The following is a 25,917-nucleotide window of genomic DNA, read 5'->3' as shown; positions in this document are numbered from 1 at the left end:
AAGGACTAGATGAAGTCCCAAGTTCACTGGTGTTTGCTGCTAATTTCTATAGGGCCAGGCTTTTAGAGCTGGCGCAGATGTTTCAGTGTTTGTTCTTGACTGAAGTACTCCCCTGGGGGCCAAGAGGAGTTTGACTATGGGCTTCAGCTGGAACACAATGCTTTAAAAATTTTGTCTCTCACAGGCCTTCAAAATGCTTCAAAAGCATCCAGGAGRTGAGATAACTCAGACTCACATCTCTGCTAATTTGAGCCAGGATATGTATTTTCAAGAAAGCTAGGCAGTACAGCAGCATGCATTTCCCCACATCACTGTGTTAACACTGCTTCTTCCAGCGGAAAGCAGAAAGTGGGGAAGTTAAAAATTAAATCTTAAAAGAAATTGACCCAACCTTTTAAATCTAATCAAGAAATAGTGAAAATTTTAGCTTAATATTGCAAATAATTTGTCTGAATGCTACTATCCTTTAAATTAATGGTAATTCATACTTATAATTAAATTCAGTTATATATAACTTCCTATACATACATATACACACATACATTACTATCAAAAGATCAATTTTCCTTTTCATGTGACCTGATCTGTAACTGAAAACTGCAACAAAATAAAAGAAGAAAACTTGTTTTCTGGCTGTCTATGTTTAGGAAAATCTACACAGCTCTACTCAAATTTCTAACAGGGCTACTGAGAAAATGAATGTAACCTGAGGGGCAACGTTATGAGAAGTTATTTATTTATGGTACTCTCGGTGTTGCTGTTTATTTGCTTTTCATATCCATTTATTCTGCTTTAGCTGTTAGAGACACTGAGAAAGATGCTTCAGAAATACCTAACATCTTTTAACAATGAAGACTGCACACTGCTTTCCCAAGGTTCACATCTTAACACCCAAATTCTAGCATCATCAGAAGTTGCAAAACCCTAGACTTAGGGTCAAATTTTGCCATCAAAATTGCTATATAAATAAGGAGGGTTTCATCCTTTACTGAAATGCTGGCAGCTCTAGCATGAACCACGGCATGCTAAAACTAACAAAATGAACTCCTGCTAAAGCTGGCACAGGCTGGTTCGCTGGTTTTGCTTATCTGAACATGACTGCCCATTTGATAGTTGACCAAGGAGTTGCCTTTAGTTCTGGCTCTGAGGAAGGAGCTCAGTTTGCTGATGAGGGTCAGGCCCCTTCTGACTGATCCTCCCTTCCCTACCCCGTTACCACATGGTTCAACATCACAGCAGGATGGACAGCATCCTCTCGCTGCTGGCTCTGCAGTGGGGTACTGCACTCTCCTAGGAAGTCAGAAATGCAGAGTCCACAACTTCAGATGAGGCAGGAAGGAAATCTGTGGTCTCCTATTTCCTGGGCAAATGTTTGTAATAACAGGCTACTTTGTAAAAATAGTCTTTGTCTGTGTTTCTGAATGAAAATGCAGTTGCCAACGTGACATTAAACTCAGTGCTGCAACTGTGAGGCTGGCATGGGTGGAGAACATGGCCTGAATATGGTCCAACAGRGAACTTACACACTTTCTTGCCTTATCTCTGGATTGCCACACCCTAGAGAGCAGTTAGGTACCTTGCAGCTTGGATTAGGGCATTTTAAATTTCTGCAATGCATATGAGAGCACCTCTAAGGTTAAGTAGCTCATGGATTGCTTTCTTTGATGTTTGCCTAACTCCTGTTTTATACACTAGAGTAGATGTTCTGGATCTCACCAGAACTAATTTATTTCAATTATCCTAGGAAGACTCAAGCAGGTAAGGAGCTGAACTCAGGCCTCCTGAATTATAATGATTCCTTAACTGCTGTATAAGCTTCCTCTGTACTGGCTAATATGTTTGTCATCATCCCAAGAGATGAAAAGTCCACATTCCTTCTCCTACGGTTGATAGTGGAAGAAGATAAAAAGGGTGGTGCCTTAACAAGAATCCTCAGGACTATGACCACATTTCATTTGTATTACTAGAAATGATTTTGTGATGTTCAGGCATCCTAACACAGGTTAAAAGCAGAAAAAAAAAGCAGCATCACATAAACTCAGGAAACACGAGGTGCAGTGCAAGTGAACAACACATTATGAGTATTCATTCCAAACATTATATTGATACTTACTTGAGAGGAGAGAGAGAAGGATATTGCACTCAACTTTGCAAACTGACCTGTAGATAACAAAGGATAGAAAACAAGAAGATGACAAATTAAGCCAGTGAGCAGCCAGGCAGTGTATTATTCTGAAGAAAGCCATGCACAAGCCTAGAAGTAAAGAGAACAATTGTGGACCCAGAAAATAAGCCCAGCGAAAAGTGTATTATACAACACATCCATCCAAGAACGCAACTGCTAGCAGACGTGGGAGGATAAGCACTGTTAGCATTTAGACTTGTGCACTAGATGTGTTTTTTTTTTTTTCTGGAACAAATACTTGTTATTTACAACATGCTCCAAAAAAAGAGAGAAAAAGAAGTCTCCTTTGAGGTTCCCTGTTCCAGATTCCCTTGTGCATCCTGAGTGTTCTGCTCATCCTTTATTAATTTAGAGTTTTGCTTGAAAATCTTGCTTGGAGATAAGGTGACACGAAATAACAAGAGTGGGTTTTGACCAACCATCTTCCATGCTACACTACATCTACAAGTTTTTCTAAATGTGCTGCTTTTACACAAAGTGAGATATTTAATAACGTAAAATATTGTTACTGAGGTTACCATACTGCAACCTTAGTAGGAGTTCTTCCTCACAGTTTTTTTCAGCTGACAGTTGCATTATGATAGCTACAGCCATCACCTTTTTTTGGCTATCCAGAGGAACACATTGTACCTGTGAGTATGAATAGTAAAAAGCTTGTAATGAGTTCCAGAGGTTTGATGTAAAATAGTTCAGCTGGCCACTGTTCAACAGGATATTCTAAACAGAAATTTCCCACTTTCCAATCTTGTTTCCAAAGTGACCAGTGGTAGATACTACAGAAAAACTACCAGAAAAAAGGCTACATCATGTTAGCTCCCAGCAATCAGTAGTTTAAAGAACTCCTGACCAGAAGGTTTGAACTTCATTTCCATACACCTGATCTCTCAGTATCTGTTTAATCCTTTTTTTAGTCCATTTATATTTTTAGCATCTACTGTACCTTACAGTGATGAGTTCCAACATCTAATCATTCATCATGTGGGGAAGTGCTTATTTTTGCTTGCTTTAAACCTGCTCCCCTACAACTGAACTGGGTGTGCCCTGCTACTGATATTACTAGTAACATCGTAAGAAATAATGATCTTTATATTAGGATGATCCGAGTCAGAAAACTTAAAAACTGGCAATAGTTCATTCTATCAGGCAGAAATAGAGACCATTAACCAGAAGGGAGAGGATACTTAGAGAATGCCAAACCCTTCTGTCAAATTAGTTTTTATTGGATGCTTAAACAAATGCCTTTTGAAAACTTCCTTAGGAGGTGTTTAACGACAAGTGTTCAGGCTTCACTGTACTAGATGCTTGTTGAATACCTGGTCCTCTGGGATTTAGTTCATTTCAGACCCTTTCCTCTCCTTCCAGGTTCTGAAAATGACAATGACACACAGACTGTACTTGAGCTTCAGTTCACAGTGGAGCCATTAGGAATGCTTTTCACTACTGAAAAAAAATCTACATATAACAAAAACTCAGCTTAACATCACCAAAATTATTGTTTCTCACATACGGAGACGTATGGACAGCCAGTGTCCTCTTCTCACCTGGTATGCCTCATCCTGCAGCTTCTGCTTCAGGTATTCCTCCATCTTCAGTTCGTTCTCCAGCTGGCGGACTGAGTCATTCTCATAATTTTCATCATCTGCTCTGACATAGGGGTCTCCATCTTCTGTAACCCTAAAGACAATTATTAATAAATAGCTTCCTGAGATGAATGACATTTGGGGTGAATAAAACTTCCCTTTTCTGTAAGCTATGAGGAGAGCAGATGCCCATTAATTATCATTTTCCTGTCAGTCTRTCCCCTCTCCAGTGGTCTGGTATCCATGAAGTAGACCAAAGGGAGTTTTCTGCTGAAGGTGTTTTTGGGGTATAAGGCTACTGAAATCAGTAACAAAAGTCCTCAAAATTTCTTTGAGAGTGATACAAGAGTAAGAGGTTGAACTAAAAATAGCTGGAAAGATGCCCATTGTCTCTGATGGAAAGGTTCAGGGTCAAAAAATGGAGCTGGTCAAAAAAACATTTTGTCTTTTCCATAAAAAACTTCTCTTTTTCAGTGTGCTCCAACAGGCTCCTCAGTCTGGATAGGCAGGGACTAGGACTGCAGGGCACACTAGGGAGCACATGTCCCACTGCCTCAGTGAAGCCAGAGTGTCCCACATTGGATTCGAGAAGACCCACTCCTGAGTATATCCTAAGTTCTAGCTTTTAGAGCTTACAGAGATCACTATTATCTAGTCATAAAGTTGTCCTCACTTGGATTTAGGCAATTTTTGGTAATCAAATGGTTGAGAAGGAGAGAAACTATTACATGCTGCMCATTGTCTTCAAGGGTAACAGAATAAAAAGAATGAGATTAAAGTGATGAATCAAGAAGGTACCCACATGTCACTGCGCATGGAACCAGTGGYGGCAGCACTGTGAATGTACCCCGGTTTGCGGGCGTGGATCTGTGCGAGGAAAGCCTTCTCAGAAGTTGGCGATGGAACAAGATCATCAAAATGAGTCCGTCCAAATTCTGAATCCACGTTGCTTTCTGTCTCACTGCCCACTTCTGTGAAGCAAAAAGGTGTCTCCATTTAACTTTCTCAAGGGTAAATACACTTGCTTATTTCTCTGTACATTTCTGTCTTTCCAATTTAGAATGCCATCTTCTATTAGGGAATGTCAGTATACTATTCTATGCATATTTTCAGAGCTTACAGTTTTCTTCTTGTTGTGGGACAGAATAGTGAAGCTTTTGCTTATTTGGCTTATTAAGTGAGATATTTTTTATAAGTATTCTATATACCACATTTTACAACAGATCCTATACAGTCTATATTGAGCCAAATTTCTGAAGAGTGAAATCTGTCTCCCATACCAACCCAGCCATCCATTTAAATGGATACTTTTTTTTTATGGAATGGAAAGATGCTATGCAATTAGGGTGTTTTGACCCCCACTGACCAAAGGCACTCTCAGGCACAACGATTCCTTGAAAAGACTATTTCAACACAGATCCATGAGCAAATTTCTCAAAGAATTTTCATTATAGATAACCACTTCTCTGCATTCATGGCTTTCAAAACTGCTGTATTCCTGAAGCTATTTCAATTTTTTTTTCTAAAAGCATAAACATCTTTGAAGCTATATTACATTGCTTTTTTGCTCATTTATTTTTTCTTAGCTCCCAATTTTTAAAATACATATGAAATGACAATGCAAGGACTATCTTCCCTCTTTAGCCTCACTCACCAGAATTTAGCTCTTTTACCAAAGAAGACATGGTGTTGGTGATTGAATCTGCTGCCACCAGCAAATCATTTCTTAAGTTCCGTCTTGCACCTGAAGCAAGAGACAGACAAAACACAGTGTTAATATTCTTCACAAGCCATATGTTTTCCTGTTCAAAGCAGTTTTAGCCCTGCCCAGAGCTGCCATTGTGATATTTCAGGGTATCAAAGCCCTTACAAGAGACGGGTGCAGAAGAGTTCTCTGCAGAACGGCCTCATTTTCTTATGCTGCATGCAAGAGCAGAAACCTACCCTCATGCTTCATTTAATCACAATGCCAGAAATGTGGAGATTATTCATTGCCATCAAGCTCACATTTGTGTGGTGACACTAGCAGACCAGGCCTGGAAGATTAAATCCAATGTGAACTCATTTAAAATGTCCATGGGGGAGGAGGGAGGAATTAAATGTTTTCTCTAAGTTCCCACAGTTCTGTTTAATGACACCATTATTGTCAGGTATTTCCCAGATTATTATGGCAAATGTTGAAGAAACATACTTGACCTCGTCAAGACTGATAGGGATTTTTCTCCATTCCCTCTCTCCTCTCCACTCAGTCTCTTCTGTAGCTCAAAGATTTTCTTGTACAGTCCATAATTTACCTTTTTTTTTTTTTAATAAAGGAAACACTATCCCCTCTCCAAACAGCCCTAAGCTGCTTTTAAACTCATTCTAATAATCTAGAAGTGGTTCCCTGCTGAACCTGGCAATATTCCCTTAACCATCAAACATGAAAGATTCTGGTGAGCTGAGTGCAATAATTGTTCCCTAGGAGTGGACTGTGGGTAATATGTGCTTAACTCTCCCAAATCCCAAACACAGTTCCTATTGTAGCTGAATAATCTATACGTCCCATAGAATCTCTAATCTTTTAGACTGGATTCTTCCTAGGAAGTGGCAGGATTTGACTGCTATAGATTCTTTAAAACTGACTGACTGTTATACTATACATTTTTAAAAACGCCCCCAAATCCTAAAGAGGTTCTTTTTAATATATCACAGTTAGCAAATGATTACTGGAATGTAGATCAAAGTAGTTAATCTCTCTCTTATGCATACACACAAACACACACACACAAACACTCAGATAGCCTCTCCCTCCCTAGAGCCTTTTCAGTTTTTGTATCTTTGAACTATTGAAGCACTATGAAAGAAGAGAAAAAACATGAGAAACAGTGCTCTAACCATGGCTGGTCTGTGTTATGTGTATATAAACAGATCTCTGTTGGTACGGCGCAGAAGGGAGACGTCATCGTTCAACCCACGCACACACTCACAATGATATATGTCAACATGTGACAGAATGGCGGATTTCAAGTTCTCTGGTTTTGACCTTCCTAACTAGAGAATATGGGAAGTAATGACATAAAGCTAGATATTTATCAAATGCAATAGTTTTAAAATGTGATCATTGTACCTTTTTATATTGCTTTTTCTCTTGAACAGAATACATTTATGTGCTTAAGAAACATTTGCCTGAGGCAGGTTAAGTAATTATTTATGGATATTTTATTGTAGCCACTAAATTATTTCTCCTAGTCTTAGTTCTAGAAGAAAGTGTTCTATAATATCATGGGGGTTAGGGTCCATATTTTTGCCTCTCTCAATTTTTCACAGCAAAAAGAAGAAAAATGTTTCTTGTTTGTTTCTTTTCTCACAGCAAATGAGGTATACAGCAACCTGCTATGCTGGGCCTAGGAATTATGCCTTAGTAAAACATGTTTAAAACATGAATTTACCAGCATTTTAGTAGAAATTTCTTGATTGCGTTACAGATTCAACCTTGCCAAAAGGTACATAAACACAATTCCCACGGAAGGCAAAGGGTAGGGCACAKGGGAAGGCAGAACTGGGCTCTTGGGGACAAATATGCATCCACCGCAGCAGTGGAACTTCAGAACGCCACTTATATTTTGATTTGTATTGGTGAAACAGAGCAAAAATTTGCTCAAATAAAAGAACTGAAGCAATATAAATATTTTAGCAGAAAGCAGTTTAGAGAAAGAAGGAATATTTCCTCATTCAGGTCTCATGGACTATTTACTTTCTTCTGTATTCAACATAATCATTTAATCCGTGGCCTTAGAAATTCAAAACAGTTTAACATTTCTTGTTACTTGACAAGAGAGTGGAAAGGGGAATGAGAAACACAATACAGCCTATGTCATTTTTCTGGAAACGCTAAGAAAGTGTTCACCTAAACTTCCAGACTAGATTCCTGTCTAGTCTAGACAGACTCATCTCACAGGCTTGAAGCAAAAAGAGAAGGGATGACAGTCACAAGCTGCATCGAAGGAAATTCCAACCAGATACAAGGACAAAAATTTACACAGTGAAGTGTGGACAAACACTGGAACATGGGCTGTGGAAAATTCATGCTTGGAGATATTCAAAACAACTGGATAAGGCCTGAACCATCTGATCTCACTTCGAAGCTGGCTTTCTTGGAGCATGAGGCAGAATGAGATGACCTTCCCACCAAAATTATTCTATGATTCTATTATCTATTCTTTAGCAGAGTCTTTATTTAAAAACAAACCCACTCACAAAACCTTGCTGAAGTCAGTAACAGTTCTTTATATTCTGATTAGTAGAGTACTGATAATTGCTTTGACCATCTTGCATTAAAATTCCCTCTTACCACCAAATCCATTTGCTGGCATCACTGTCTGGTTCTAAATGGTTTCCACTTACCTGCTTGCCTTGAGAGCAAAGTCTGATGGCAGACAAAGTTGACTTTCATTGGTAAAACACAGCTGTTCTTTCTGTTTTGTTCTTTCTATGCAACTCAGAAACTCAAGTCCATTTGGCCATTAACCAGAAGAAATAAGGAGTCTCAAAGTAGTCTCTGAGTACCTCATGCAAGCTACTAATGAACTTACTTTGTGCAAAGGCTTCCTGCACATCTCCTCCCACCCCAGTCAGCGAGTCCTGAGGTGTGTGGGTTGGGGTGGAGCAGGCAGAGGCAGACCTGATGGGCATGGGAATAGGTCGGCTGATAGTGTGGCTGGGTGAGGAACGAGGGGAGCCCGCCCCTTGGGTCTGGAAAACAATCACAAATGGTTAAATAGGTCTTTGCAAGAGACTTGGCCTGCTGTCCTTGTCACCCATCCCTCACCTCAGAGGCATCATGCTGTTTGTAGRTTAGTTGGGTAATGTTAATTTTGCTAAAAGAAACCTATTGAAGTCAGTTGTTTGCTAGGGGACAGCAACGATGGTGCGTAGAAAATAATAGTAGGTAGGAAAATACAAGTCCACATCTGACTTTCCTGAAGCTTGGGAAAATGTCAGACCGCTAAATCAAAAAAAAATCCAAATTAATAAATACCAAAGAAGAGGCCTTGTCCCCCCTCCATCTTCCTTCTTTCATTCCCCCAATTCACATGCGTGTTTGATAAAAGGTAAATCATTCAAACTTTGAGAAGCAGAAAGAAGCTACCACTGAAGCAGCTTTCAGTCTGGGTAAGGAACTAAAATAGTTTCTTTAATCAGAATGCTTCCATTTTAGCTCATCTGTGTACTCATACCTGAGCCTCTGCCTCCTTTACAGAAAAAGTTCATGCCATAAAGTTTTAAAATGTACATGCAACCTCTTAGTCACATAAAATCTGATACTCTCAATAAATAATATAGCTTAATGCTTTTTATTCTGAGCCAGAGAACTATTTTAAGCCACTACTAAATCATACACTATTAAATTCTTCGCTCTACAGGATATACTCAGGCACTGCCCAAATACTATGGGGATAGGACAATTTAGATTCCTGTTATGGGTTCAGCTGCTGGAAGTTAAAATGTTTTAATACCAGTCATATAAAATGTCATGCTGTTAGCACCTCATGGTTAGTATCACTTAGTTGAAATTCAAACAGACTTTACAAAATAATATTTTTTACAACTGCAGCTGGGTGAGTGATACCGAGAGACACAGTGCACTTTTCATTGACTGCTTCAAAGCCCCTGGAATGTGCGTCCACATAAGGAAAAACAAACTCTCAAACCTAAACTAAACTACACACCTCTTGTCATGACTGAAAATCGGTGTTCAGTACAGGGCAGTGATTGAAGTGGCCTGAGTGCTTTTAAAACAGGAACTAGAACATATGCGCCTGTTTGTTTACAGTGAAAAATAACATTAAGGCTGGTGTTTCCCTCACTCTGTGTTTATTTTGAGAATTCGGAAGGATTTCTTAACTCTTTCCATGCCATTTCTTTTGATTGCCAGCCCAGACCTGTTTTGAGGAATCTATTCTAAAAAAGTCAATAGCAGCCCATTACAGAATGAGTGCAGCATTGCTCTTTGAGATTTTTAAAAAAATCCTGCCCCTAATCATAAATAATGTTTTAGAATACTAAGCTATTTTTTCTTTTCTCCTCTCTCCCCTTTCTTAAGAGACATTATCACTGGAGAGACAACGTGGCAAATTAGGTCATGAGAAATAAGCACAGTACTGATAAGAGAATGGAGGATTTAATACTTACAATTTTTTTTAATGATCAGTTTTAAAATATTTAAATGATGGATGAAAGGGTGGTTGAAAATATAAGGGYCAGATGCCCTGTTGTTTCTCCTCTGTACCTGCTCTAGCAGAAATCAAACCCTGGGGTGGCCAGCTGAGAAGTCAGCCACCCTTGGTCTGCTTCCAGCTGGTTGAATGATGCTAGTCCCCCAGAGACAGGGCGCACAGCAACCTGGTGATGCCCTCAGGCCCTCGAAGGCCATACCTCCTGCACATCAGGCAGGACATCTGGCAGCTACAGCTATCTGCTGCCATGCCCCCAACTCCTCTATGAAACAGAAGAGCTATGAAACGAAGAACTTCTTGCTCCCAGTTCTCTTCTGCTTGCCCCTTTTCCTCAGCTTCCTGTTGCCTTCAATGGCAGTTCGAGGGAACACTAACAACAGTGGGAACTTTCAGAGAAGATGAGAAAAAAATGGATTAAACTTGTTTCTATAATCAAGTCACATTTAAGGAATGAACTACATAATGGGCATTTTATTTACTAAAAATAATGGGTGCCTGCCAATATTTCTCCTCTGGAATTTTCCCACAGGAGAAATGTAAAAAACTGTTCACCAGTGCTTAGTTTTGAGTCTACTTTATAGTTACGCTTGACATCTTGTGTTTATGATAAACAATGCTCTCTTATCTGTAGCTTTCCATTTTTGAACAAACTGTTTGGGAAGCACAGAGAAAGGAAGTATTTGGATTCTCCTATCCAGCTAAAAACTTCTTGTTTTTATATTATTTGTGCAATATTGGACAGAAACGATGAAAAGAAAGTTGAAATAGGAGAATATTAGAGAATGACTGATTTAGAAGAGGTGAACACTTTTATTATATTTTGCTTAGCTAGATCCAATTCAACCCAGGTTGGTGGGAATGGAATGTTATTAGAATTGGATTCCTGCTTACCTGGAATTGGGAGAAACACAGTTTTCATGGACTAGAGCTAGCTGCCTGAAAATCTGCTAAGATAACCAGCAGTAAGCAACTCCTTGGTAATCTCAGCAGAGATATCAAGCACCAAATTGCTCCCAAACTTAGTTAGCCCCACYGGCTGAGGACTAAGGCATGCTGAAAAGGGAGGAAGGGAAAGCTACGACAGATAGTGCAGAAATGTAGACAGCTTCAGCTTTTATATTTTAATTGGTTGCAGCTGTCAATGTACTGGTGTCTTTTAGGAAAACTTAATGTATTTTTTTAATTCACTATCCCTAGTCAACAAGTTACAGATTTTTAATTAACCCTTGCTAGACAGCAAAAAGTTTATCATCATCAAGTTTCATGTATGCTTAGGATAAATTGTTTGAATTGCTTTACAGGAGTTTTAGATCATTGCTCCCTCTGCCGGAATTGAAGAGGGATCACATATTGGGAAAGTCCATCCCATAACCTTAACAAATGACAAGGAAATTATACATACACGATGTCCTCATTACCCTTTCTCAAGGAAGGGCAGCAGAGAAATAGAAAGTTCATAAGCATTAAATGAATTGCCAGACTGCTCATTCCAAACAAATTCCTCCAGAAATTAATTTAATTCTGTATCTTTCAACAGATTGTGGATTGGCATAGTTTAATGGGGAACATTTCATGGAAATTCTGGGAGTAACTCCTTAGCATCATCACTCGGTATTCAGTGAGACTATTACTCTGTGGAGGAAAGTTGATACCTCATAATAGCCTTAAAATGTACTTTCACTTAGTACTGTCCAGTGACTATTTTGTATGATATGAAAAGTCTTGTCATGTTGGGGACTTTTCTTTTGCAAATAGAAGATCTTTTAATACTATTATGCAGAACCAGAAAGACAGACCTTATACAGAGGTGCTGTTTGGTCACATTTTCTTGCTGCAACAGAGTGACTGATGCTTTTAAAAAATTAGCCCAAATGCTAGTTTTTATGAAGTTGAGCATTACCTACAAACTCTGCATGCTCTACCATATAGACAGAATATATCAGATTTTTGACTGTGCTTCTGCTGATGGAACCAAGAGGCAGCAATCTTTAATTGTGAAAATTGCTCCAAAATACTTGAAAATATTATGTGAAAGAAGTGCAGAATATAAATTTTGGTCTGAAGAGTAGGCACACATTTCAAGCAAAGGTAGTAAAATAAATCACAGGAATACAATCACATTTAAGAGTTAGTGAYGTCTCCTATAAGCAGGTAACTTATTACCTGTTTCATTTCTTCTTCCTAAAGGGAAAGAGGATCAGCACATTAGATTAGCCAGGATGTAAGTGAAGAGTAGAAGAAGAAAGGCAAACTTGAGCACAGGGTGAAGTTAAAATTGAGATAGTTGAAAATATGGGTCCAGGTTACACTTAGCTCTGGCCACTTTGAAATACCAGCACTGTACAAAGTGTGCAGAAAGCTAGTAAAATTTCCTACCAAAAATTCTCTTTGTTGAGTCAGTGCAATGGCAACACACTGCCCTTACCCCTAGTTGTAGCACCACAGCATTTCCCAGGTAGAGGAAAAGTACTCTGGCTACTGCTAGCTCCTGAGACTCTGCTGCCCACTTGGTTGGCTCTGCTGCTCAGGGGCCTGCAGAAGGCTGTGCCTGGGGAGGTGCAAATGACACAAGGGTCCAAACTCATCCTTTGATGCAAACAGGTGGTGTTTCATGGATTTCAGTGAAATTCTTTCTGCTCCGGCCAGAGCCAAGTTTGACCCAAGTTGCACTGCATTACCATGCACACATTTTATCTAGAATGGCCAACAACAAAACACTCATGCCATTCAGAGTTGTTTCTTCCAGAGTGAATTTCTGGCCTGATCTGTTCTGAGACATATCAGCCAAAATGGGGCAAGACTTTGCAAATAAAGATACGTTTTCCATCTTACCCTAGTCTGTCTTTAAAATACAAGTACTTTTTGAGATCTCCATTTTTAAGTGAGAGGTGCAAAGGTGTGATTCATCTTTTTAACAAGGGCTTGCTTCTGTATTTAAGAAAACAATCAAGTATTATTGGGATAATGGGATTACTGGGATTGATTTTGTACACTGGAGGTGGGTACAGGATGGGGTACAGCTCTGCCCTGGCTTGCAGACTGTGAACCATCTCTAAGGTTAGATAGTCATATGTGATTGTCAGATCACATGTCTGACAGAATTAGCAACAGAAGAGGCAAAGTTAAAGGAACCAGCAAAAACAGTTCTGTACTGCCAGCTTGGGCGCCAAGTTGTTTTTTCTGAGGCATTAGTTATCTCATCGTACTTGTCATTTTGTTCTTTTCTCATCCATTTGTTATGTATTTTATGTCCTCAAGAGAGAAAACTATAAAAACACCTGAAACTGGACCTGCCACAACATATTTTGGTTTTCAACATTGTTGAATGGCTGATCCAGGGATTACTAGCCTGAAATCCAGAGATGCTGCTGTATCTTTCTGCAAGTTAGCAAAACAGGACTGTATGTCATGCTGCACCACATCATTCAAAGAACTGTATTAATTCTTCAGTAGTACTGAGCCTCTCTCTACTGTTTCATCCACTTAGCAGTAGATGACAATGATGATGTGGTATTACTGCATGAACAACATAATCTCAGTATCATTTGAAACCCCTGAATTAAAGACCAAAGCGAAAAATAGAAAGGGAAGGAAACAAAGCCAACTTTTATGGGAGGAAATAGTCAAGTTCTGATGAATTTTGTTGTCAATTCTCTTCCCRCTCTTCTCTTGCTCTGCTGTGCCTTTTCTCCTTGTTAACGACAAGCAGAGGTCCTTACCTTCAGTAGTTTCATGAGGCCTTCTAACTGAACCATAAGCTCTCTCCGGCTTTCCTGGAGAGCAGACATCCTCTGTTCCAGCTCATCCTTCCGCTGTCTGAGAAATAAGATTCAGGATCAGAGCTTATCCCTCATAATGTCAGCATTTCAACTTGTTAACTACATCGTTTCCCCAGTGCTACTGTGAGGTAGTACCTAGGGACTGCAGGAAAGCAAACCCTTTCTTTGAATTCAGCATAGTACCTAAAAAGTGAGGCTACATGAAAGCATTCCCTCATATTAAGAATACTTAAGGACAGAGTATAGTGATTAGGGAAGAGACAGACACTGACACATACCCTTCTCCAAACAGCAAATGAGGTTCAGACATATCTGGGTATGTTTTCTCTTGTGGGAATGCCTGACAGTGATTTGATTTTTTGTCTTTGAATCTCTCTAGTCAATAACCAACTCACTAACTGTCGGAAAAATATAAAATGATGCCCTGAATGGCATGAAACTACAGCAGAGGCATGGAACAGAGCAAGATATCAGAGAAGCCAAGAGAGTTCAGAAATTCAGCCAGAATACCACAGTGATCTGCATTGTTTCTGTTTTCTCCAAAAGCTAGAGTAAGACTATCACATAGTGGAGCTATAACTGGTTGAAAATAGCTCTTTGGACTCTGAGGCCAATGCTGGTCCTGTGGCAGTGCGAATACTGATCCACTCCAAGTGTGACAGCCAGTTTGTGTCCACATAAATGGGAACAGCTTTGATTTTGTACACCTCCAGGGCACTGGAGGCGGGTACCAGATGGGGTACAGCTCTGCCCTGGCTTGCATACTGTGAATCATCACTGAATTGTAGGAGAGGTTTCCAAATGAATGCTAAATATAATTGTTGCCTCCTGGAAGCTGTGATATAATTAGCAATATTACTGTTGAGAAAGGTATGTATTGGGTATTTTTTATACAGTACTGTGTTACAAATATCATAAAAATATTATGTCATGAACCTTGTACTACCTGTAAAATGTGACATTTTTTTCTCTCCCAGGTGAAAGAGGATCAGAATCAACAATACTAAATATGTTTCCTATATGTAAGGAAATATGAAACCATGATTTTGAATCTTCTATGTAGGTTGTGTGAGCAGTTACTCATAAACATCACTGATTTCTACGTGATAGCACACATGAGCTATCTCTCTCCTATATATTAGGATCAGATATTAACACTGCCAGGCTGAATTTACTCTTCTGGAGGATTAATCTCCTTTCTGCTACAAACTGTCTCTGCTGGATTTTCTTTTCTGAGCACTTAATGGTGGGAAATGCTGTGAATTGTACAAAGGCAACTGAGTTTAAGAGAGTGGTAATAAAAATAAGATCCACTATTCCTGTAATTTAAAGTGGCAGGTCCTAGTGGGTTTTAGATTCATTCTACAGGAAGAGGCRGTCTAAGTTATATACAATTTACAGGTCATTCCTCTTATTTTTTTCTCCAGTGGTACTCCAGAGCAAGTTCTTAGAAGTAATGGGCTTTGCAACCTGTCTCAAGGACAGTGCTAGTAATGTGAAGGATTGTAATGTTCAGAAATTCATTTCAGCATCTGCAACAGTATAGCAGCTAGTGAGAGATGCTGGTACAGGCACCCACAAAATAATTTACAGATTCTAGCATTTCTTAATATTATATGAACTAAAATAAGCTAATGCCCTAATTGCTTTAAGCTCCAAAATCTGTGGGTTAACTGGTGTGCATCAGTGCTGCTCTTTGATTTTTGTGAAGTTCTGCTGTTCTACACATGATAAGAACAGCTTCAGGACACCTTAAATGTACATAATTTTAGATTTTGCCAAAATTCCACAGTAAATCAAAAGAAAATCTTTTAACTTTCAACTGGTGAACATTTTGGATGGTATGCAAAGCAGTACAAGTCCACAGATTAAAAGTTTTTTGCTGTGTCTGATACTGCATATTAAATCAGAAAAGATATTGTAATTGAGGAACTCAGCATCAGTGCCCTAGGGACATCCTATGTCAGTAAATTTAAATAAGGTTATTATGCTTTTAAGATATGTAGCAACTTGAAAGGAGGGAAAATTAAGTAGTCAAGCCACTAACACTGTGCAATCATTTGATTTTTTTTAGGGGTAATACTAATCTCCTAAACCTGCTTAAAATAGACTTGATGCACAGAAAGAGCTACAGGAATAGTATATTTTGTGCAGTGTGTGCATTTTGATCACATTCAGTTTTATTTCTTCAGCTCTCACAGAATGTCACTTGCCTGTAGGTATCTAGGATTAATTACATACTAAAATCGTTCATATAAAGGAAGAAGCTAATTTGGCTTCAGACTGGATAGCAAAAGTAATTATTTGTGAAACAGGAAAATATTTTATAGTGTGTAAAACTCAACAGTAAAACCATATAGTATTTGTAAAGAAAGACTTTACCACAGTTTTTTACAGTAATTTCCTTCAGTTATGACTTAGCCACCTAAAATACTATTTGTGAGAGAAAGAAGCAGATATGTGGCCAAAAGTTTTCTTTAGTTTTCTCACAAGAAAACTACTGTATGGAGGGATAAAATTTAATCTAACATTATTTCACTAGAAAGAAAGTATTTATACTCTATTCTTTATATAAGCAAAGTGTTTTGAATGGTTCTTGCTGGATTCCCAATCTGGCTCTCACTACACAAAACTTCAGGACTTCCAGGAAGCCTACAGATCTGGGCCAACAACAATTGTTTTCCTTCAATGCAATATACATGGCAATTAGTGTATCTATTTAAAATATCTTAATTAGCATGCACRCACACACATATCAATGTTTTTAGTTTGGTGGGACAATTAAATAATTCTCTAAATCTTCAGCTGCTGCAAATGGCATTATTCCTCACTTCTGACATGACATGGAGTATAATTTAGGAGCCCGGTTTTGCACAGTGAAGAGGACTGACCTCTTCTTAGAGTTCAACACATGGGGGAAATTTCCAAAGATTTAATGTCTAATTCTGGCTGTATTTTCATGTAACTCCAAACATACTTCAACATAAATGAGAAGTCTTTGCAGAAGCATTTGTTCTGAGAGAATAACAGTTTTTTCCCCACATAATTAATGATATTTGGACATGGCTGTGGGGACCTACACCAAATGACCTGAGGGCCTAACTCTGCAAACACTAATGCACATGCTTAATTTAATGTAGATGAGTCATATGTGAGATTCCTCATGCATGCTGTTTAAAGCATAAGCTTAGTTATTTTCATGACAACAGCCTGCACTGAAATGGGGAATAAAATGCACATTGTTCCCAAACTTTAAGTGACGGTTGTCTCATATTTCTTCCCTTATCGTTAAATATCGGCCCCAGGAATTCCTGACAATATTACTGCTGTGCGCTTACCTCAGGAGCCGGAGCTCTGCAAGGAGAGTGGGATTTTGTTGTGCCTTCTCCGGTGTGGGCTGAGATGCCTGCTCATGTTCAAGCCGCAGCCTCTGGATCTCCTGTAGGATTTCTCTTGGGGAGGAGAATAAGAAGACAACTCAAAGTCAGTACACTTCCATGAAACCAGCTGTCTGCACATTGCAAGAGGAGAAAAAGTGTAACTGCAAGCAGCTCTTCACCAATATGGACATAATGACTGAGCTCTAACTGACAAAAAGTTTGGTGAAGCTCTCTACACTGGGACAGGTTTCTGGATATTTTTAAAATAAACTTTTAGAACTTGACCATAAAAGGAAAAAATTCTTCATGACCCCTAAAATCAGACGTAGACATGAAATAGTTATATGCTTAGTTAAATAACTCCTTAACTCTAATTCTTCTCCATGAATATTTCAAGCATCACATGAACTTAACAAAAACTAGAATAATATCTGGACCATCTTCAGTATCAGACAAATTATTTTGCACTGAAAAAAATACTTTTAGTGTAACTACAGATTTGAGAGCGGTCAGCAATTCACGGAGAAGTACTTTAATAGGGCTTGTTATGACTGAATTCCCAACATTGGAGTGCTGTCAGAACTATAGTATAAGGCTTCACAGTGGAAGGTTGAAACCTTTGTGAATTTTTTTCTCTTCTTCACAATGTGTTGGATATCAGATGGCCAGGAGGCAGACTCAAACTATAAAGACAAAACAAGAGTGGAGGTGGTAGATCATTACACTGTGACAGAAGGCAGTGCAGTTTGGAATAGGAAACCATCTGGTTTGGGTTGTCCTGTATTTCACAGTCCAGCAGTAAAAACAGAGCTCTGCCATCACACATTTCATGACATCAGGCAGTCTGAGACCTAAGGCCAGATCCTCTGCTGATAACAAATGGGTGTCACTCCACAGACACCAATGAAGCCATGGTGATCTCCTTTTTTTGGGTGGCTAGCCTATTTCTCCCAAACACTCTCTCTCAGTGTCAGTTACATCTGTAACTAGTTTCTGATTTGATCACCAGCCTAACTTACTGCTAACCTTTTTGCAAAAAAAATCCTATTTTTCTCAGACAGATTGTGTTCTGGAGAGCTTTAATCACCTTCTTCACAAATAAAAGCAGGGGAACATAATATTACCAGTATGACAGATCTTTCTATTATTTCACGTTACAGTTCTACAGTTCTACAATTTAAAGTTAATCTGGTTTTGAAACAGGACTTTTTTTTTTAACTGAATAAATAGTTGCTGAAAATAGTAAAGTATCAATGATTATATCATGTCATTTAATAGTACTATTTAAAACACAGATTGCCTATGGATCTTATAGCCTTTGTCACATTCTGTGGCTATTTTCATGCCCTGTGCTTTTTGTAGCGGGGGGCATATGCATGTGTGTATGTAAGTAAATTGTATAGAAGTAGGAGATAAAAAGTGTTAAGAACCAGTTAAACACATGCAATATATGGGACTGAACAAAACCAGGCACTTTGTGGATGCTTACCGGTTTTTATTTTCAAGCTCTGCAATCAGCTGCCTTTGTTGCTTATTTGCATCAATGGTGAAAGAGATATCTGATGCTCCTCTCTGCTGTCCCTGCTGCTGTTGTGAAAGAGAAGGCTGCGTTGAGAAAGGAATAACTAGCATACACTAGGAGTTCAACTAAAAACTGTTCTGGGAAATTTGCAGAAAAGCTCTTTCTCCAGTCCTTAAGACATAACAGAATACTTTTTTCCAATAAAGTGAAGTGGGAATTAAATTACTTCTTACCAAACTAGGCAGAACTCACTATAGCTTTACTGGACTATTTGTCCAGTAAAGTATGACTGTCATGTTTATCAGCAATAAAATATTGGTTGTTTGTTCACACTCCCATATTTCAGCATTTTATCAATGACAATGCAGTTCCAGAATTCAAAAGACATTTAGAGTTTCATAACTATTAAAGAGATCCACGTATTCTTAACTCTAGCATGGAAGAATCAGAAATTAAAAAAGTACTCTGCTGAGTTATTACCATGACCTGCAAAAAATGGGAGTGTTTCTATCTTTCAGAAAACTGTAGAGTGTAACTCTGGAGCCCAATTTTAAGTGACGCCAAGCACTGCCTTGGAGGCAGCACCTTGCAGGAGTTGGCCCTCAGAAGATAAGAACAGACATCTCCATGCTAAACTTTGTTAGTACTAAGACTATCTGTGAGGGAAAATGTGTGTCTGTAATCACTTACTAGTTTTTCTGCTCCCTGTGCATTTTCTCATTAACATTCTGGCCATCAAGAAAGAGAGCATAAAAAAGAACTGATGCACGCTAATGGATGTAACAATTGATACGGAGGGAACCAGGATCTTTATCCCGAAGGTGCAGTGTTATTAATACATTTGGTTCCTCGAGAAACAGAATGAATGCCAGCAAAGCTTTCAAAATTTCCACTCTGCTATTAATGTGGCTTTCAAAAATTGTGATACCACCCTTGTGCTCCTGAAAGATTTCTGTACACTGAAACCTTCACTTTTTATTTTTTCTGTTTTATTTGAAAGGCACAGAAAAATGGGTACCTGGATGGCAAAGAGAAATTCAAAACATCACTCCAAACCAGATCTATTTAAAATTTGCTTAAATACTATGATGTCCTAAATTTCCCCACAGATTGGGGACATATGTTAGATACCCCAGATGCTGCAGTTTCTACCCAGAGACATTATTAACAGGGAATTTACTTTGCATAAGAAATTGCTGTCCTTCAGTGACAAAGCAACCACCCGCAGGTTGCCTCAAATCTGAGCCACACTATGTCATGCATCTGACAGGGATTGAGTTGGGATGGGCTGAAAGACCATCAGAATCTGTGCTCTGCTCTCTTCTCCCGCTGCTGCAGGTAGTGTGAAATCTTACAGGACAGAGGGCTGCACTGGGCGGCAGACTCATCCTCACTGACTTCCCTTGGGATGAATGTGACTCAGTGTTTTTACATGAACAGCGTTGCCCAATTTTGCCCTTTCAATTGGCCCGACAGTGTAAATCTCAGTGTGAAAATATGCTTCCTGACATTCTGGACTCAATGCTTTTCACTTAGCTATCATTTATGATTCCTTGTTCTATCAAATGTGCTGAGATAGAAAAAAAAGTAACTAGGCTGACCTTATTTATGCCATTTAAGATTTTATATACTTCAATTATGTTCCTGCTTCATTCTCTTTTATTCCTGAATATAGTTAGTGAGGTTTTAGCCTGTCACTGCCTTCTATCTTGGGATACATAGATGAGAATAATCATTGCTCTAAAATGAAAATGGGAGCCAGGGCTAATGCAGTGGGTCATTACAGTCACCCTGTTGAAGATCATTCTTTAAAATCCTCAGCACTTAGGACCCTAGTGGCTGTGATATTTGAACTAAAGAGTAAAATGGATTCACCTTCACTTTTTTTTTTGCTGCAGTAAATCATTAACCTTTAACCAAAGCTAGTCCAGCCAATATTTTCCAGTCTTGCTTGAGTTCAAGATGTCAGATTCCCTTTTCTGTAATTGTTTAAATACCCTTACATTAGTATATAGATTGTATGCATTAGCATGTGGATTCTTTGGTTTAAATGACCTGCATGGCAGTATTAGTCATAAAGCATAACAGAATCTGATGAAAAGGATAGGGAAAATAATCCACGAATAATTGGGGTTGTCAGATATAATTTCCCTGATCTTGTCAAGCCCCTGAAACAATACAGAAGGAAAGTACCTTCCTTTAATTAAAACACTTACTGATGAAGAAGTTTCTGCTGCCAGCCTTGCTGCATACCTGGCGATCAGTTTATGCTCTTCATCCAGACGACTTGTACTGTCGAGCATGCTGCTTGGTGTTGGGGTGGGAAGGAGGAAAGATATGTTAATGCACAGTAAAAATGACAATCACTTCGCCACATTGTCCATTCACACAACCTCAGTGCAGAATTTAGAAGAAAAATATTGCCAAAATGTTTAAAATGAAAGATGTTAACTGAGCAATGGGGAGAGGTGGGTGGGGAACTTCTCTGGTAGGATCAGCTCTAAGGGCCAGACAGATCTTCCCTTAGAGGGAAAGAGCAGCAGCCTGTGAGCCCCGGCCAGGGCCATGATGGATGCAACTGGCAGGCTGCTCTGTCCACATAGGAATGTGTTTAGGACCAACAGCATTTGATTTTACTTCTCAGCTTTGTTGTATCACCTAGAATAGTGATTACTTTTTGGAAAATAGCTTATTGTGAACTTCAGCATTTCTTGTGGACGAAAGCAGAAGCTTTGTCAAATTTGTAACAGAAAACAAATTTAGGACAGTTCTGCGAGGCACTTACCAAAGCCTAGTGGACCACAGGTTTGGAACCACTGATCTGTGAATTTATAATCAAACTCTCTTTTACTCTTGGTTTCTTGATATTTAGGAGTAAGATTTCAGAGAACCACCAAATGGCACACCAGTGACCCCAAACTTTCACTGATTTTAAACTGGAGTCAACCCATGCTACCAGGATGCAAATATCTACTAGCACTCACTAACATCTATGAAGGGACTCTGCTTTCATCATGTGTAGAATCTCAACAAAAAAAAAATTAGCAAAGAGTAAGAACTTACAGGAAATATGCTAAATTGCTTTAAAATATTTCAACTAATTACATCGTTTTTCTAAGAAAGCAAAGGCAAACACTTCTTACAGGTTAAACCCTTGCCAGCTGTCCTTATTATAAATGGAGGCTATTTTTTGTCAGATGAGCAGGAAAAAGATAATAAAGTGGGAAGCTTTATTATTTCTAATATTTATAAGTTTGCAAATAACTACCAAAACTAATACAAAGGAAAAAAAAAGGAGTATGAAGAAGATTTACTTGACCCTAGGTAACATCTTTAGAATCCCATATTGCATTGTATATTTAGTATATACAAGAGAAAAAAAGAAGTCCCTAATAAGAGGTGAGAAGAATGTTTTACTGTATGGAATATAAGACAGCACGGCAGACTATCCCAGACAGAGGTAAGTCTGACCTCTTTTCTTCAAATTGTTTTGATGTTTTGGCCAAAGGGCAAGAGAAACATGCCTCCCTACCCATGGGCTGATTAGGGCATGCAYCTGGTGGCTGGAGAACTAGATTCACACCTCAGAGGACTGCACAAAACAAGAGTTATTTTGGACTTGGGCATCTTAGATTCTAAGTTTTGCCAGAAATCATGTCTTGAACCCAAAAAGCCTTCCAGATGAAAACAGCACTGAAAAACATTTTTGTGCAAAAAGTTCTTTTGAAGAATCAGCATCTTTCAAAGGAAAAGAAAGCATTTCTTCAAATGCTTCAAATTTCTCAGTGAGTTCATATCCTCAGGTACCTCAGGGAACTACAGTGTGCAGCTTTTGGCTGGCTTGATTAATTCTGCTGGGATTTAGAAGTTATATTTGAAAGATGAGTAGTGGTTGATATTCACTGATCATTAAACTAAGGTTGGGAGTCATATGGATTTTTTATGACTTGCTGAGGTAATGGAAAAGAGACAAAATATTCTTCTCACTCTAACGATAACCTGTGAGACCACAAACACGAAGTTTAGAAATCTACCAAAGCTATGAGAAATCAGCCACAGCGGCGTTTGTTGCAAGCCAAGCTTGTGAGGCAGGCTCTACATAAGGCTTCAGGTGGTAGATAAGCACTACTTTCTTAGTTTTGGTTACGTGTAATTTATTTTGTTACATATACAGCTTGATCCTACTCTTACTCAGACTCTAGTAGGAAGACAACATACAAACTATTTAATTTCTGAAAAGACTCAACCTAAAAGTGGTTTTCTAAACTTTTTAAATTTATAAACAACAGCTGTGCTTCTTACATACCCCAGCCTACCATCCTGACATGAGGAGAGAAAGAGAGGGGGAAGCAACTCTTAGACACATAAAATTACACAAACCAGGTAATAAGGATTAATTTCATAACAATATAATTCATTTTTAATTTTTCCATAATGACTAAGACATCGCATCCTAACAGATGGCTGTGAAAACAGCAAGCATTCAGCATCAATTCTCATTTTTACAGCAATGTGCAACTGTATTATCCACCCTGGAAAAATAATGGATTATGGCTCCACTTGTTGGCATAACAGCAATCTGCAGCATAGTTCTGAGATTTGAGTTAACCCGTGAAACAATGACTTTATTGAATGAATCAAACCACCACAACTTTTTGATTCTTATGATCCCTGTATTTGTTGTTTAATGTCTTTGATATACATCTATGTGTAGATGAATACTATAAAATAGATCTACATCTATTTCAGTATGTGAAATTTGGTCTATGAATGTCACAAATCACTGGTCACAAAGCTTTGTAAATTAGACTGCAATGTCTGAGATAAATTTAATTCTGAAATGTACCTATTCTATGCGATCATTAAGCACAGAGGTATGTAAAGCACTAGCCTTGAATGCCAAGATTTTTATGTCTCAGAGCTCTGATTTGCCATAATTCACTTCTGTTTTACTTCAGCAACTTTATGGACAAATGAATTGGAATACATGCATGCGTTAAAATACTACAGATATGTGTGAAGAATTTGGGACCCTCAAAAGAGGGCACCTTTTTGAAAGAAATTCTGCATTTCACAAGTGTTTAAATATTCTGCTTCTGATCCTTTTTTTTTTAAAGTTAAACAATCATTTTAAAACTGCTTCTCCTTTAGTGAGCATTTCTTTAAAGACTTTATAAAGATTGCCAATAATTGGTCTGGCAGAATTATTATCATTCAGATGCAGAGTAGATATCCAATATTATTGCCTGTACAACAGGGCTATAAGGCTTCCTTTTTTAGACTTTAGTTGAACTGTGTAATATTTTACAGTTCAAAGGCATAAAAAATGGATCTTAAAGGCTCCAGGCAAAGGACCAAAAATATGACAGCCTGTGAAGAGGAGCGCCAGAGGATCATAACTATTTCTCATGCTTTATATGTGTCAAATTAGCCTGTCCTGTGCAAGAGGTGCCCTGCAATAGGTGGTATGGCTGTCCCCTGATATTCTTAAAATTATGTCAGCATTGGTTAGAAATGTCTCAGAAATGCCAGTTTTTCATAAAATTAAACTCTGTGGCTTTCCTGACATGCTCTTTTCTACAAATTCAAGCTGTCTTTTAATTCATAACAAAATGCATAATTTATTTTGAATTTATTATGAAAAATAGTGACAAAATAAAGGGTAGGTTTCTAAGCATCAAGGCTATAAGTACAATGTCCGAACCACATCAACCTGCCAAATGCATTCTGAGGATTGTTCGTCTGTGACATTTTTTAAAATTGTTTGGATGCTCCTCTGTAGTCAGTCTGAACTCTTTTCCTCTCTCAAGAGGAGATTCAGAATAGAAGTGTATCATCTCAGGTATTTTGATGCATGTGTTAGACTTAGACTCCAGCTCTAAGCTGTCCCACAGAAAAGTGTTGCATTCTCCACAGCTAGGTCAAAGACAGAGCAGCCTTCCTAGCTAACTTAGCTGTTGTACATTCTCCCTTAATAAACTGATAACTGATGAAATAACATGAAACAGCACAGCACAGCACTTTTATAGCACAGCAATATGACTCACTCCTGTTCTTCACGGTATATTACAATGTCTCCAAAAATCTGAAATCAATTTTATAGAATGAAAATGCTCTACTATTTGTCTTATTTATTTCTGCAGCTGAAGAGAACAAAACTGAAATATGTGGAATTAATATTGAAAACTAGGTAAAGTTTCTAACATAAATGAATGAAAAGAAACCAATTTGCAATTAAAAARAGCCTTTTTTAAAACCAGATATTAAAACTAAACTAAACTAAGTATCAATATTGGTCTCATATGATAAAACAAAATTTAATACTACAGCAACCAAAACATCTGGATAAGTGTTGCTTTTTTTAACCCATACAGTTACTATAAATAATGAAGTAAGTCTTCTTCTTGTTTCTAAATTTCACCTGCAGCACTGGATTCTAAAAAAAAGCCATAAAAGAGCTTATTAGCCTGTGAGGGATGGAAGGAAGGACTTGTACATCTTGTTTTAGTATCAAGTAACTGCAGATGAAAAATAAAAATAAACAGTGAAAATTAACTAACAATCAAAAAATCAAATATAAGTACTAGGAACACTTAAAATAGAAAAAAGAGATCCTGGACAATATTGGGCTGATCATTAGCTAACATAAATTAGCCTGATGCAGTAGCTAAAACATTAGTTTTGTTTTGAGATGTCACTTTATGGCTGTCAAGATACTTTTATGTATTATGCTCACAATAGATTTTTGTAAATTTTTCTTTTAGTTGAAGGTCCAGCTACAACCATTGCATTTGCCATATTTGAATGCTAGTATCACTTGAGAATATGCCTTGGCACTCATGGGTATGTATACGTGCTGTTTTGCAGGGAGATATGAAAGAATTCTGCTTGTCTTCTGAGCTGTCTAGCTGCAATCCAACTCTAAATCAAAAGTTACCTCATTATGGTTAGTTACGTGTTTTACTCAAGTTTTCAAATCCTGCTGAACTGCAGGGTAAATTAACKTGAGCTCAGCACCATCCTAACACAGCTGTATGAGTTTTGAGTGAACTGAATCTAGCTGCTTTGGTGCATGGCTACAACGAGTTCACATTTGCTTGAAAATGCAGCCACAGCCTGTATGACGTAGAGTAGATGAACTACCACAGATGGGACACCTATCTGTCCTGAAAACTGGTGTCACACAGGACCTTCAGGATGGCAACATTTTGTTTGCTTTTCTTGTCTTTCCCAAAATGTAACTACTCCCTTTC

The 25,917-nt window shown here is 38.3% G+C and overlaps 1 protein-coding gene across 4 annotated transcripts in view; it reads right to left on the bottom strand.

Moving 5' to 3' along the window:
• The window catches only part of DTNA (dystrobrevin alpha), a 92,245-nt gene that overhangs the window by 4,764 nt on the left and 61,564 nt on the right, over positions 1 to 25,917 (bottom strand). For 2 of the 4 annotated variants that reach the window (XM_026064412.1, XM_026064416.1), the window contains 9 exons: positions 20,881 to 20,968; positions 18,632 to 18,729; positions 17,101 to 17,214; positions 13,703 to 13,799; positions 12,147 to 12,164; positions 8,340 to 8,499; positions 5,420 to 5,509; positions 4,568 to 4,736; positions 3,727 to 3,859 (listed from right to left, as the gene is read on the bottom strand). In XM_026064412.1, the coding sequence (XP_025920197.1) occupies positions 3,727 to 3,859; positions 4,568 to 4,736; positions 5,420 to 5,509; positions 8,340 to 8,499; positions 12,147 to 12,164; positions 13,703 to 13,799; positions 17,101 to 17,214; positions 18,632 to 18,729; positions 20,881 to 20,968 (967 nt within the window). Of the gene's footprint in view, positions 1 to 3,726; positions 3,860 to 4,567; positions 4,737 to 5,419; positions 5,510 to 8,339; positions 8,500 to 12,146; positions 12,165 to 13,702; positions 13,800 to 17,100; positions 17,215 to 18,631; positions 18,730 to 20,874; positions 20,969 to 25,917 lie in introns of all 4 variants that reach the window. The other 2 variants (XM_026064414.1, XM_026064415.1) reach the window with 2 other exon arrangements.

This window comes from Apteryx rowi, unplaced genomic scaffold (genome assembly GCF_003343035.1).
Source record: "Apteryx rowi isolate R43461 unplaced genomic scaffold, aptRow1 scaffold_216, whole genome shotgun sequence".
In the NCBI taxonomy this organism is placed as follows: Eukaryota; Metazoa; Chordata; class Aves; order Apterygiformes; family Apterygidae; genus Apteryx; species Apteryx rowi.
Note: the sequence above shows the minus strand (reverse complement) of the source record. Positions and strands in the feature narration are given on the sequence as shown.